This window comes from Saccostrea echinata, unplaced genomic scaffold (assembly GCF_033153115.1).
Source record: "Saccostrea echinata isolate AGI-Se365-2 ecotype Australia unplaced genomic scaffold, CSIRO_AGI_Sech_v1 ptg000047l, whole genome shotgun sequence".
NCBI lineage: Eukaryota > Metazoa > Mollusca > Bivalvia > Ostreida > Ostreidae > Saccostrea > Saccostrea echinata.
The window spans coordinates 16,362,927-16,375,723 of record NW_026889796.1 but is presented as its reverse complement, the minus strand read 5'-3'; the positions used below and the strand labels follow the sequence as shown (position 1 = coordinate 16,375,723).

At 33.0% G+C, this 12,797-nt stretch overlaps 1 protein-coding gene across 13 annotated transcripts in view; it reads right to left on the bottom strand.

Annotated features, from left to right (window-relative positions):
- Positions 1-226: 226 nt before the first annotated feature.
- The window catches only part of LOC133202470 (protein hu-li tai shao-like), a 31,856-nt gene continuing 19,285 nt past the window's right edge, over positions 227-12,797 (bottom strand). For 3 of the 13 annotated variants that reach the window (XM_061338299.1, XM_061338300.1, XM_061338301.1), the window contains 11 exons: positions 12,644-12,757; positions 12,018-12,110; positions 11,564-11,578; positions 9,073-9,268; positions 8,624-8,767; positions 7,151-7,258; positions 6,129-6,233; positions 5,482-5,553; positions 5,233-5,292; positions 3,985-4,097; positions 227-2,547 (listed from right to left, as the gene is read on the bottom strand). In XM_061338299.1, coding sequence (XP_061194283.1) covers positions 2,428-2,547; positions 3,985-4,097; positions 5,233-5,292; positions 5,482-5,553; positions 6,129-6,233; positions 7,151-7,258; positions 8,624-8,767; positions 9,073-9,268; positions 11,564-11,578; positions 12,018-12,110; positions 12,644-12,757 — 1,140 coding nt within the window. In that variant the 3' untranslated portion in view covers positions 227-2,427. The remainder of the gene's footprint in view (positions 2,548-3,984; positions 4,098-5,232; positions 5,293-5,481; positions 5,554-6,128; positions 6,234-7,150; positions 7,259-8,623; positions 8,768-9,072; positions 9,269-11,563; positions 11,579-12,017; positions 12,111-12,643; positions 12,758-12,797) is intronic. The other 10 variants (XM_061338303.1, XM_061338304.1, XM_061338305.1 and 7 more) reach the window with 10 other exon arrangements.

Here is a 12,797-nt window from a genome sequence, read left to right as displayed (position 1 = left end):
CACTGTAGACAGTATTCCCATAACACAGACTTTCAATTTGGATGGTTGCAAAAACTTAACCATATATCTTTGCCATAAGGCCCTATTCTTGTTGCATTCTAACTTCAAGCAAAATCTGGAAAGGTCCACATTTTTATTGTACCTTCTTTCATTGCATGACCATGAAATTCTGCAATTAATGTCATTTAAATTGAATAGCTTATTGAGAAGTAAAACAACACATAAAAAAGCTACCATAAATCTGTATTATTCTGTTCTACAGTCAAAATGAGAATGCACATACAGTATAATCAGTAAGTCATTGACATGATAGCAATAAGATATATCCACTTCTGCAGTAAGGCTCCTATACACATGGTTGTATTCATACAAAATGACTATATACATGGCATTGAACAAATTAAAAAAAATCACAGGCCTAATTTTGGTAAAAAGAAACACAAATAAACAAAAAACATTCAAAATCTGTAGGTCAGCCAATATCCCCTCTCTTTTTCTTTTTGTTCAGGAAAAACCCCTTAGTACAAGCTTAAGAAAACATAAAATATTAAGCAAGAAACTGGGAATGTTTTTGTTTCCAATATAGACCATAAGTTACAAAAGCTGGATAGCATGCTACATAAAGCTAGGGAGGACTCTTTCCAAGGGTATATTTACATGGATATTTCACGGACATTCTACAATCCTGCAATGAAAATCAAATTTGACAACCTGCCATTCATTTCAGACTGACACTATCCTGACCTACCAGTAACTTATAAATAACTTAGGGGGAAAAATAAATCATATTCATAATTTTCACTTTGTAAAAGCTTGAAAATATTAGTCAAATTATCAATAGCAGCTATTTTTTCTACAGTTAACATCTAATATTTTACAAAAATAATTATAATGTTGTGTACTTTATAAATCAGAAATAAAGTGACAGTGTTTACTGATATTTAATTAATCAGTGTTTAGTACACATATGTTTCAAGCTGTCCTATAAACTTAAATGTTTTTTTTTTAAAAAAGTGATATAACCTGATATGGTTTTCTATTTTAATGCCCAAATTACAAGTGTGGATTTTAACTGCAAGATACAGGCTCTGTTCTTTGATAGAATATTATGCTAAATTCACTAGAAAAGTAGGTTCATGACATTATTTTTTATGTGCATTACTTTTTTAAAATGTATGAAAATTGCATGGTCATTGTGTTGAGCAATTATATTTTAATCTGGGACTGAATATTTTTTCCATAAAAGCATCAGTACACTATGCTTTATTTAACATCAACCCTAAGCAGCATTTTGAAACCTGCCCTTGGTAATAAGAAAAGGGATTTGCACCAAGATGACCTACAACCTAATTCTATTGCAGTATCTTGCGAACACAGTGGTGAAAATAAAATTTTCCCATACACATTGCACAACACTCAAAGCATATAGCTAGGAAAAATCTATACTAAAGACTTGATAAACAAAAAAATGTAAAAATGTACATCAATTTTATGTTTTAAAATGTTTCCTCTATCTTAGTAGGATGTCTCTATAGGACAGATCCTACTGGAGAGCATTCCTACAACATGATACAGATAAAATGAGCAGACACAGCCTCTGAGAGCCAGCAATAAATATTCAGATCTTTGACAACAAGACGAGACATTACTCTTGTAAGTTAAAATGACATGTACAATTCAATATATGAATTTCCTAGTTCCAGTCCTAGCATAACATCCTTTCTAGACATGGGTTATATTTGTGAATAAGTTTACTCATGAAATCAGTAACTATTTGGATACTAAGAAAAAAATTAATATTACAAAGAGCATGCAATATTGCAATCGGTAATATAAAATGCTTCCTCGAAATAAAAAGCTCAAAATGGAGAAGATAAGCATAGCTTTGCATGAACATACACAAAAATTAAATATGTTAACCCACATTTAATGGCCCATGGGCTGTCACCCTCCCCACCGCCTCCAAAAGATCATAGCAATCCTGCTTTCTTCTCCAAAACTACATACTGAATATCGAAATTGATAACATGTCAAAGATCAAAAGCACATTTCCTTCACGGAAGCTCAATAAAAATACACATGCTGTCAAAGGCACAACATCTTAACCATCAGAATAAAAGATGCTAAAAACCACATAGCATAGGGGGTTTAAAGTATGGTATAGTTCAAAGATTATACATACAAATATTGCTTATATTGGTGGTCTTCAGTAGTACTACTATCTGCAAATGTTTTCACTTTAAAAATCAAAATGAATAAAGCAGGATATTGTTTGTAATGCATGTATCAATGCAGCCAATCACATTCTGTCAATGAACAAGCAAATCACTCAAGTGGCAAGTGTCTTGTTGTCTTGGTTTATTCCGCACCACGAAACCTCAGGATAAACTGTGTGGAAGGATGACGCTCTGGAATCATGGGATAGCTCTAGATGGTACTCTCTTTACTCTCCTTCTTTTTGGACTTGGAGAAAGATGGCATCCTGAATTTGTTCTTTTTCTTCTTCTTATCCTTGGTTGGAGACGGCTGATCTTTAGTTGGGGATCCCTGAGAAATAAAGAAGCAAGATTTAATAAAAATGAAAGAAACCATACCAAAGCTTCATAGCTACATATGGTTTAATCACTAGGGTCTTCTGTCTTCAGTGAAAGCACCTTCTGTTATTTAAGATTTTATTTCACCTCTATTATTTCCATTTTTTCTGATAATCTTAAAGTGGTTCTATGTTTATTCTTATTTTTTAGTCAAATTTAAGGTATCTGGTAATTTTCTGATTTTAGATACCCCTTTTCTCTACAATTTATCTAAGAAATAGTAGGAGATAACGAAAGCAAATATGTGAGATAATTTACTACACATATTGAAATATTTCAGAATGTTTTTCTGTACCTGCATAAAATTATGATTTTTTGAGGAGCATGCCACAAGTCCTTAGTCTGATTAACAAGACAGGAGTTATATCTACCTCTTCATTTAGGTCTGATTAAAAAGACAGGAGTGATATCTACCTCTTTACTTAAGTCTGATTAAGTGATATCTACCTCATAGTGATATCTACCTCTTTACTTAAGTCTGAGACAGGAGTGTTATCTACCTCTTTACTTAAGTCTGAGACAGGAGTGATATCTACCTCTTTACTTAAGTCTGATTAAGAAGACAGGAGTGATATCTACCTCTTTACTTAAGTCTGATTAAGAAGACAGGAGTGATATCTACCTCTTTACTTAAGTCTGATTAAGAAGACAGGAGTGATATCTACCTCTTTACTTAAGTCTGAGACAGGAGTGATATCTACCTCTTTACTTAAGTCTGATTAAGAAGACAGGAGTGATATCTACCTCTTTACTTAAGTCTGATTAAGAAGACAGGAGTGATATCTACCTCTTTACTTAAGTCTGATTAAGAAGACAGGAGTGATATCTACCTCTTTACTTAAGTCTGAGACAGGAGTGATATCTACCTCTTTACATTAGTCTGATTAAGAAGACAGGAGTGATATCTACCTCTTTACTTAAGTCTGATTAAGAAGACAGGAGTGATATCTACCTCTTTACTTAAGTCTGAGACAGGAGTGATATCTACCTCTTTACTTAAGTCTGAGACAGGTGTGATATCTACCTCTTTACTTAAGTCTGATTAAGAAGACAGGAGTGATATCTACCTCTTTACTCAAGTCTGATTAAGAAGACAGGAGTGATATCTACCTCTTTACTTAAGTCTGAGACAGGAGTGATATCTACCTCTTTACTTAAGTCTGATTAAGAAGACAGGAGTGATATCTACCTCTTTACTTAAGTCTGAGACAGGAGTGATATCTACCTCTTTACTTAAGTCTGATTAAGAAGACAGGAGTGATATCTACCTCTTTACTTAAGTCTGATTAAGAAGACAGGAGTGATATCTACCTCTTTACTTAAGTCTGAGACAGGAGTGATATCTACCTCTTTACTTAAGTCTGATTAAGAAGACAGGAGTGATATCTACCTCTTTACTGCTGTGATCCTCCAGGTTTTCCCCTCCACTGGCACTGTCTGTTGATTTCAGCGTGTCAGACTTCGAAGGAGATGCAGGCTTGTCATCACCATTGATCTTGTGATCTATAGATAATCAGGTGTATTGTCAAAAACCACCATATGTATTGATGCTTAAAGGTCTTACAGAATGATATTTCAAATGACATATTTAATAAAACTCTCTTGAATAAAATGTATCTAATAAATATATTTCTGCTAAAATTGATTAACAATGCTTGTAAAGATTTGAAAAGTAAACAATACCAAAACACCTGTTAAGTCTACAAAGTTTGTTTTTTTTTTAAATTAAAGCATTAAGCCGCTTGCTACCTAATAGAAGCCACAATCTTTGATGAAAATGAGTACATGTATAACATTAATTTATATAATAATACTATCATATATAATAGTACAGCTACCAAACAAATAAAAGTACTTTGTTCTTAGCACTGTCAGATTAACTATTTCCTCCTCAATCTATTAAAGTAATACTCAACTTTATGGTATGATATTCTGATCCAAAATGATTAATAATTGAAAATGTACGAGTTAATTTTCATTATACCTCAAGTAAATCTTTAAATATTTAAATTAGTAAAAAAAAAAAGAAAGAAAATAGATCACTACAGTAAAACTCGGTTAATGCGAAGTTCTAGGGACCTGAGAATTTACTTCACTATATCCGTAATTCGTAATATCCGGATAACAAATTCGTTTAAGTATACATTGCAACTTCGTAATATAGATTTTTTCCCCTTCATGTATGACTACCAAACATATTTAGGGAAGTTTAAAATACAAAATTTACCTTGGATTTCGAAAGTTTTTTGGATGAATAACTTTCTTAATACGAATATTTACAAAATCAATGTCAGTTCAATATCTTAAAAATTCGCTAAAAAAGATGTAAATTGTGTAATTTTTAATTTCTAGGGGACACGAAATCAGTTTGCTATAACCGTAAATTCGCTACATCCGAGTTCCTTATATCCATAATACCCCTTGGTATTTTACAAGGAATTGCTAAGAATTTTGCCAGTATTGTAAAAAACTTCACTATATCCGTAAATTCATTATATCGGTGTTCGTACTAAACGAGTTTTACTGTACCCTGTTTGTTATCATGTTAAATTTTAGAGTCATAAAAATAACATCTTGGAATGATACCTATATTAGTGCAAAGCATGCAGCAATCTGCTAGACGTGACTTAACACTTACCACGGGGCCAACGATCTGACTTAGATCGTTCAAAATTCTTCTTTTTTAACTCATCAATCACTAAGCAGAACAATTTGTAAAGTAAAAATGTGATTTTTTTCCCCCTTTTTCAGAATTTCATAATAGTCAAGAAATTTTAGTTCAATCATTTTTCTTTTATTTCAGAGATACCAAATAGTATTTCATCTTTGTTAATAACATACACAAGATTGGATACTAGTTTGGTTAACATGCATGAGAAATGCTTACATTCTGGACTACGGGGCGGCTCTCTAGCCGAGTCTGACCGCTGTAACTGGGATTTCTTAGACTCCTCAGACTCTGTTTACATGCAAAGCAAAACGGATACATACAACATCCAATATGTTAGCTACAAGAGTTATGTGTTATACATCACAACATACAAAGTTATAAATAACAGACTCTGCATCTATTGGATAAAATTTCTTCCTCTACCAAGACTGGCTGCAGAGGTTGGACACGTACATTATGCAAGACATCAGTGTCAATATTCAGAAAAATCAAAAGTGCAAAACAGAAATACACAAAATTATATATTCAAATGCAACTCTAATATTCTCAGTGCAAAACATGGACAAAGTATATTTCTTCCACAAAGAGATGGTGTGTAATATTAGGGTTATGCTGTTTCTGAGTTACACTGCCTTTGTGTGACTCATCTACTCCAAACAACAATGAACAGACAGGATCTTTGCTATGAACAGAAAAGTCCTCTACTCTGCTAAATTAATGTTGTTAATGTTATCATTTCCCCCAAAGAATGGATTGAAAGTCATTAGTCTCAGAGTTTTTCTTTCTGTTCACTACAGTTTGGATTATGCTCTTATCAATGAAACGATTAGGAACCATCAACCACCAGAAGTTTTGACACCAACCCTTGTTATTGCTAGGGCTCCTGTAGGAAGAGTTGAGTATGTCGTCCACATTTGTCTCTCTTGATGAACCAAGAGAGCTTCTAGAAGATCTTTTATTTCTGGTAACTATAAAAGCAGAAAATGCAAGGCATGCTAACATACATAGTATATAAAGCAAGTAAGGCTGAAAGTGTGAATAAAGCTATTTGGTTATAGAAAATGAAAATGACAAATACACATACAAATAAGGAATTATAGATATTCTGTATAGTTTGATCTTTTTAGAGGTCCGGCTTACTAAAATAAAGTTAATGTTCAACTGACTACCATCTACGCAACCTACATATAGTTCTGGTAAAAGTTGCAACCATAACAGTTGAATTCTTTCACAGAAAAGCCCAAATTCCCCCTCCCCCAATCCTTGTTTACAAGATGATTAGAAGTGCCCCCACTGTATGCAGATTCTTTTGATTTTTCCTAAATTCTGATGTAAATCTGAGGGAATGTTTAAAAGTAAAATTTACTCATGTTTCATAGTTGTACTTATATCGGATATGAATACTTCATTACATTCACAATGTACACTTTTCTGAGATACATATATTGCATTACAACAAATATTTAGTTTAAGAACAAGAAGGTAACAAGCTCTTGAGCAGACCAACCATAGTGTAAATATGAACATCCCAACTCAAATCCTATTCAAGTTATTGCATTCAAACCAAAAATTTACTTAACCAACAGAATCTATGCACCCTTGACCCTAAGAACAACCCCAAACAAGCTATTTAACAGATTAAGCTATGGGAAATATGAAGATCCTGAACTTAATCTTTCTCAAGTAATTCATCAGAAACCTAATTAAGTGGAACCAATAAACACGTCTATTGTACCCCCCCCCCCTTATTTTATACAGTGGGGGCAAAAAAATTTTTACATGTACATACACTGAAATGAGACAGGAAGAGGAAGTGGCATCCATTGCAATGAGATCTGTGCTTGCACATCTTGAAACCTACCTTGGAGAACTAATGACTACAAACCTTTGGCTGAACTATTAGTGGCAGGAGATAAAGGAACTGATGACTCATCAACAAAGACATCGTCGTCATCATCAGGTACAGGTTTGGGTGGTTCTACTTCATGTCTAACTACACAACAACAAAACATGCCAGGATATACACTACTACACCATTACCAAAGGCTTCATGCATTACAAGATCTTTGTACTGCTGCAGCTGTTTGAAATTACATCATATTTACTACACGGGAGAACTCTTTCCTTCAGTAATTTCTTTTGACAGGATGACACAGAACAGTACAAAAAACTTGAGAATAGATTGTGGTATTTTTTGCTGTAGCACACCAAAACCCATTAATCAATATAAAAGCAATGTTCTGTCAATGTAGAAGATTTGCAGGTAATAAGCCTTGAAATTAACCATTACATATATCTTCCCTTTACAATCTGTTTAATTATATTGGTAAAAAATCAGACCGACTCTGCAGCTTAAATTGTGTATCAACCAATCAGTGGTACTGTACAGTACATATATGATATTCTAGCCTGCAAAAATTTCAGATTGACAGATGTAAATACATCAGTTGGCATTGTTATTGGGAAATGGGTTTTATAATATAAGATTACACTGGATGACAACTCATTGTATATACTGCTAACTCTAATGGTAACTTGTGTAAGTATGCAGCACATACATGTATTAAGTATTGCAGTGCACAAAGCTTCTACCTAAACTTTCAAACAATGTCTCTTTATGATATAACAGTTTGGTTAATTTCTTTTTGTTCTATATACTATTATTATTATTGCATATTATCCTTGTGAATATATTTGTTTAATTTTTTATTCTATATACTTTTATTTGTAAGAAAAGCTAAATCCTAGTTTTCTGTTGGTTATATGTCAGTGGAAGGAATCAGTTTCCAACTGGACTGTGATTCAGTGATTCACTAGTCTATATACAAAATCTATTGCTATTTTTCCTGTTACACATAAACTTACCAATGCCATTCTAAATGGAGCATATAGACTGTGTCATGTTTTATTGAAAAATTGCATGATTTCTTTATCTAAATTGACGAGAATTTTCCAAGGAACAATAAAGGGTCCGAAAAATCTATGTTTGCATGAGTTTGATAGTTTTCTAGTCAGCTGTGATGGCAAGCTTCTATTAAAATTCAATCTAAAGGCATGCTCCTACAAATTGACACCACTACCAACCCTAGGCAAATTCAAACTGTTTCATGCACCATCAGCAACATATACCATGGACATTCATCACCCTTTCATCAACAAACCATTTCCACAGAATTTTTTTATAAAAAGATTTTGTTTAAAAAAGAACATTTTCAAGAAATCTTGGGGAGGAAAAATTTGTTGACAACAGGTACTTCATTTGTTCATTAATACTACATTAAAAGCCTCTAAGTTTTAAGAGCACTTTCCTCTCACTCCAACACTGCTAGGGAATAGATACACTGTGGAATCTCCCTACCTTCTACAGCAGGTTTGTTCTCTGGCTTTATCTCCGGAGTTGGCTCTGGTTGCTGTTGCTGCTGAATATTCTGCATCCTCTCCTCTGTTGAGATTAGTTTCCCATCAGGCCCTGGTTCTAGGGATTCCTCCACTGGAGTTGACACTGAAATATTTTGAGAATACAAGTAACACACTTCACAATTTTTGTCCATATCTTTTCTAATTCTTTCCATATCATAATAGGATAAAAATATTTTCCATCATAATGAAATAAACATACACTTTCTTAAAGTTCCTTATGTAGGCTAAATACGAGTATTCAAAATAGCATTTTTTTCAATTCCTTATGCAGAATAAGCGTTCAAAATGGCAATTTTTCAATCTCAAATTTTCGTGAGTAGATCATGTGAAACATTTTATATATCACAAACTTCCTTTCTGTCATCTTTTATCTGGTTCTCTACTTACCTGGTTCTCCTCTGGACTTTTTCTCCACCTCCACTTTGTATCGATCAATTTCATCCTGGGTCATGTTCTCAAATGGATTGGCTTGGTACTGTGATTTGTAGACTTGTACATTGTGCTGCTGGTCACGTTGTATGATGCCTTTGGAAGCCGCCCCAATCACAATCACACTGTCTCCAGCCATACTCAGTGTACCATCCTACATCAAAAGGCAGCCACATTATAATGTTCAAGAGAAAGAAGTTCACTATAGACAGAATGATGAGCTTTACAAGTAGGCGAACTAAAATACTGACTTTGAAATAAGGAAGAGATGACCATATTGAATTAAGAAGAAATGGTAAAACTGCAGAAGATAATTATTAAGTCAGGATTGGCATTTCGTACAGTATAAAAAAAAAAACATCAACAGTGACAAAATCACAAGGTGTAAATTCTGTTTTTCTGTAAAAATGTTTCTTTTTTTTTTTTTAAAGAGGCCCATGGGCCTTACCAGTAACTGTAGTTTCAGGAGCATTTCCATATACTCTCTAAAACACAAGTCAATCTAATAAAATTTTATGGTAAAATCAGAAACTGCGATTTTGTTTTTTTCTACTGGGTACATTAAAGTTTTATGTTTCTCTGTTATATGTATATCCTTAAAAAGTCACTTTATGTGGCTTGACTTTATCAATATGACAAAAAATCATTTATGTAAAAGATTCTTGGGTCAAAAGCATCCTCTCTGTGAACATCAAATATTCTCCATTTCTTAGATATCAGCCCGACAAAGTTTGTGATTAAAGAACAAGGTAATTCATATACTAAAACTTTAGACCATTAATTTTATGTTCAGAGGGTGTATTGTATAATGTATGTACACATACAACAATAATCTTTGAAAAACAGCCTTTGAAATTAAAAGATTAGTAATACTTTATTATTGTTTACATGATAGCCCCACCCTGGGGCCGTAGTCTCTGTCACACAGACAGGTATACTGCAACATTGGTAAAGGGCTCATTGCTCATTAAAATGAAAAAGTTTGCCTGCTAGGTGTGAAAAAGAGAGGTGAAGGTGAAACATAAGACCAATTTAATCTACCAAAGGGTCTGAACTCTAGACTCAGAGGTCCTGCAAACATGTGTTAGATGTAAACAATAATAAAGTCTCAATACTAAAGCCCTATCAATATTTGTTTAATTACCCTCATCCTTGAGCCCACACCCCGCCTTACTTTGGTATAGTCTACTTCTCATATGTAGCCATTTATGCAAGCTAAGGAGCTCAAATTTAGTTATATATTATATACCTGCAGACTTACAAGAAATTAATAACAAATTATTTTTTTTCAAACTGCTTTCTAGCAGGAAAACTAATCCTATTATCACCCAGTATGGCAGGCATAAGATAGAATTTGTCAGAGATAATCTTTAATTACAATTGTGCCATTGTAAACTCTAGAAATAACTTAAGTTGCAGTCCTAACCCTGTACATGTGCAGAATCTGCTTAGTGTACGAGTATGCTGCCTGTGTTATTTTGCAATAAGCTTGCTTGACACACCTTTAAAGTGTTAAATTGGACAATCTTTATGTGCTTCAAATATTCTATACAGATGTTATCTCACCTTGGAATATAATGCATAGCGTTGGAAGGTTTTAGAGAAATTACACGGATACAGTATAGAGAAAACATTTTAAATCATCAGAAAAAAAAAGCAAACACTTTTATCTAACGTAAGAAAAGCAACCTAGACACAAATTCTACCAAAAATCTGATTACATATTAATAATGAGATTTTGTAGGAAATTTTTCAATATCAGATATTTTCTCCATTCCTGTGGCTAATGTGTAAAGTGTGTTTTAAATTTCTCAATGATTGACAAGTTAAATGTTCCAGTCCTTGTAATCCTGATTCTGTGACTGAGTAATGTAAACGTTCAGGTTCGTGTGCATTAGTTCTTCATCTTAACCCATAAATGAAAAGAAAAAAAAAATAAGCTGCATCAGACACCATACCTCATATTTTCCAGCCTTAAAACAAAACATATAGCACATTAAATTAAAAAAATATATTAGAAATAAGAAGAATTCTAATGTAATTTACTGTTTATGTCCCACTGGATATTTCCTACTCTGTTTCTCAATTAAAAAAATTCCTTGTGGTCTTTTTTTAATTTGCACCCTATCCAATTCAAAATTGTGAACAGAGATCATTCAGTTTTGTGAAATGTCCTTTGCAAAAAGTCAATTTACTTTGAAATTATGCATTTTATCTTTTTATTTTAATTACGTTTCCCCAAAATTTGATCCAAATATCAAACTGATCCTTGTAGAGCTCAACTCATACAAATTACAGTATTAAAACATCTGGTATGTCAGTAAAATAAATATCAATTAACTACAGCTCCAACTGATCAGTAAATATGATGGTTTCTGATAAACATCATCAAGTTTAGTTTTCTGTGTTAGTACTATGAAAGTTAGTGATGAAGTAAATGATGACTTACTAGTTTGCCTTCCTCCTATGGTGAGAATAAAAAAAAGAAGCATGTCATATCACATCACAAAATTCAAAGCTAACAATAATTAATATTTTCATATGCAGAACAATAATTCAAGCTTATCACACAGGCATATAACACTGATGTTAGCAATCAGTATGGGCAACACAATAACACAATATATGTATTACAACTTCAAAACAATTGACACTTCATACAGAAACTTTTGAAGATTTTTTTTGATATATTGAAAATCAACAATTTTTTTTCATTGCCATTAAAGAATCTTTAGAGTAAAACATTTACAAAAAGCAGTGTGGGCAATTTTTTATGTGAAAGACATCGAAAGCTAACTGATGCATAAAAAAAACATTTTCTGAGTAAGTATGAAATTCTGATGTATTCATGCATTTTCAAGATCATAATCAATTAGTTTGGTCAATCAATATAGGATACACACCTGTAATTTCTGTGCCTCTTCCCATGTCAAGCCCTCCAGAACTCGGGACTGTGGCCCAGCAGTAACTTTGTCCTCATAGTAATCCTTCCTTATCTGTCACAACAAATCAGAAATCAGTTAAAACTCTGCTGAAGGCCAATAATTTTAGAAGCCTGCTTTCTGGGTTTATACTATAGAAAAATGACCTATACATATATTTTGCACAAAATGAATATAAACTGAACAATGAAAATGTTACATATTTTTTCTTATGGAAATGAATCACATTAACATCCACATCAACCACATGTAGACAAAGTTAAATATTTTACTGCAGTATAACCTGCAATTAATGGCTATCTATACTAGATAGCCAGGTCAGACAAGTCCTTGAAGAGGTCAGTAGCGACAGGCTTGATTGTAATAATACTAATAAATCTAAATGTATGGGTGAAAATATGATGCTTCAACATATATTGAACTGAGCAATGAATTACTAGCAATTTAAGTATTTCAACAATGAACTTTTTCATTAAATTTCAGGAATATATCTCAATAATTTCTTGATACAAAATGTGCATCACTTTTTCCTGCCCTTTTACATTCTTGTTATGATTGTGTAGAACTCTTTGCTACCTGTTACTTACATCTTTCTGTTTTTTCTTGAATTCTTTAGGATCTGATCCTTGTGGGGCAAACTGGTTGGGATTTTCCAGCTTTATAGGTGTACCTGAGTTTGATGGTGAACCCTCTTGTACCCACTGAAACAACAAATGTAAAGTCTATTGGTTCCATTAATTT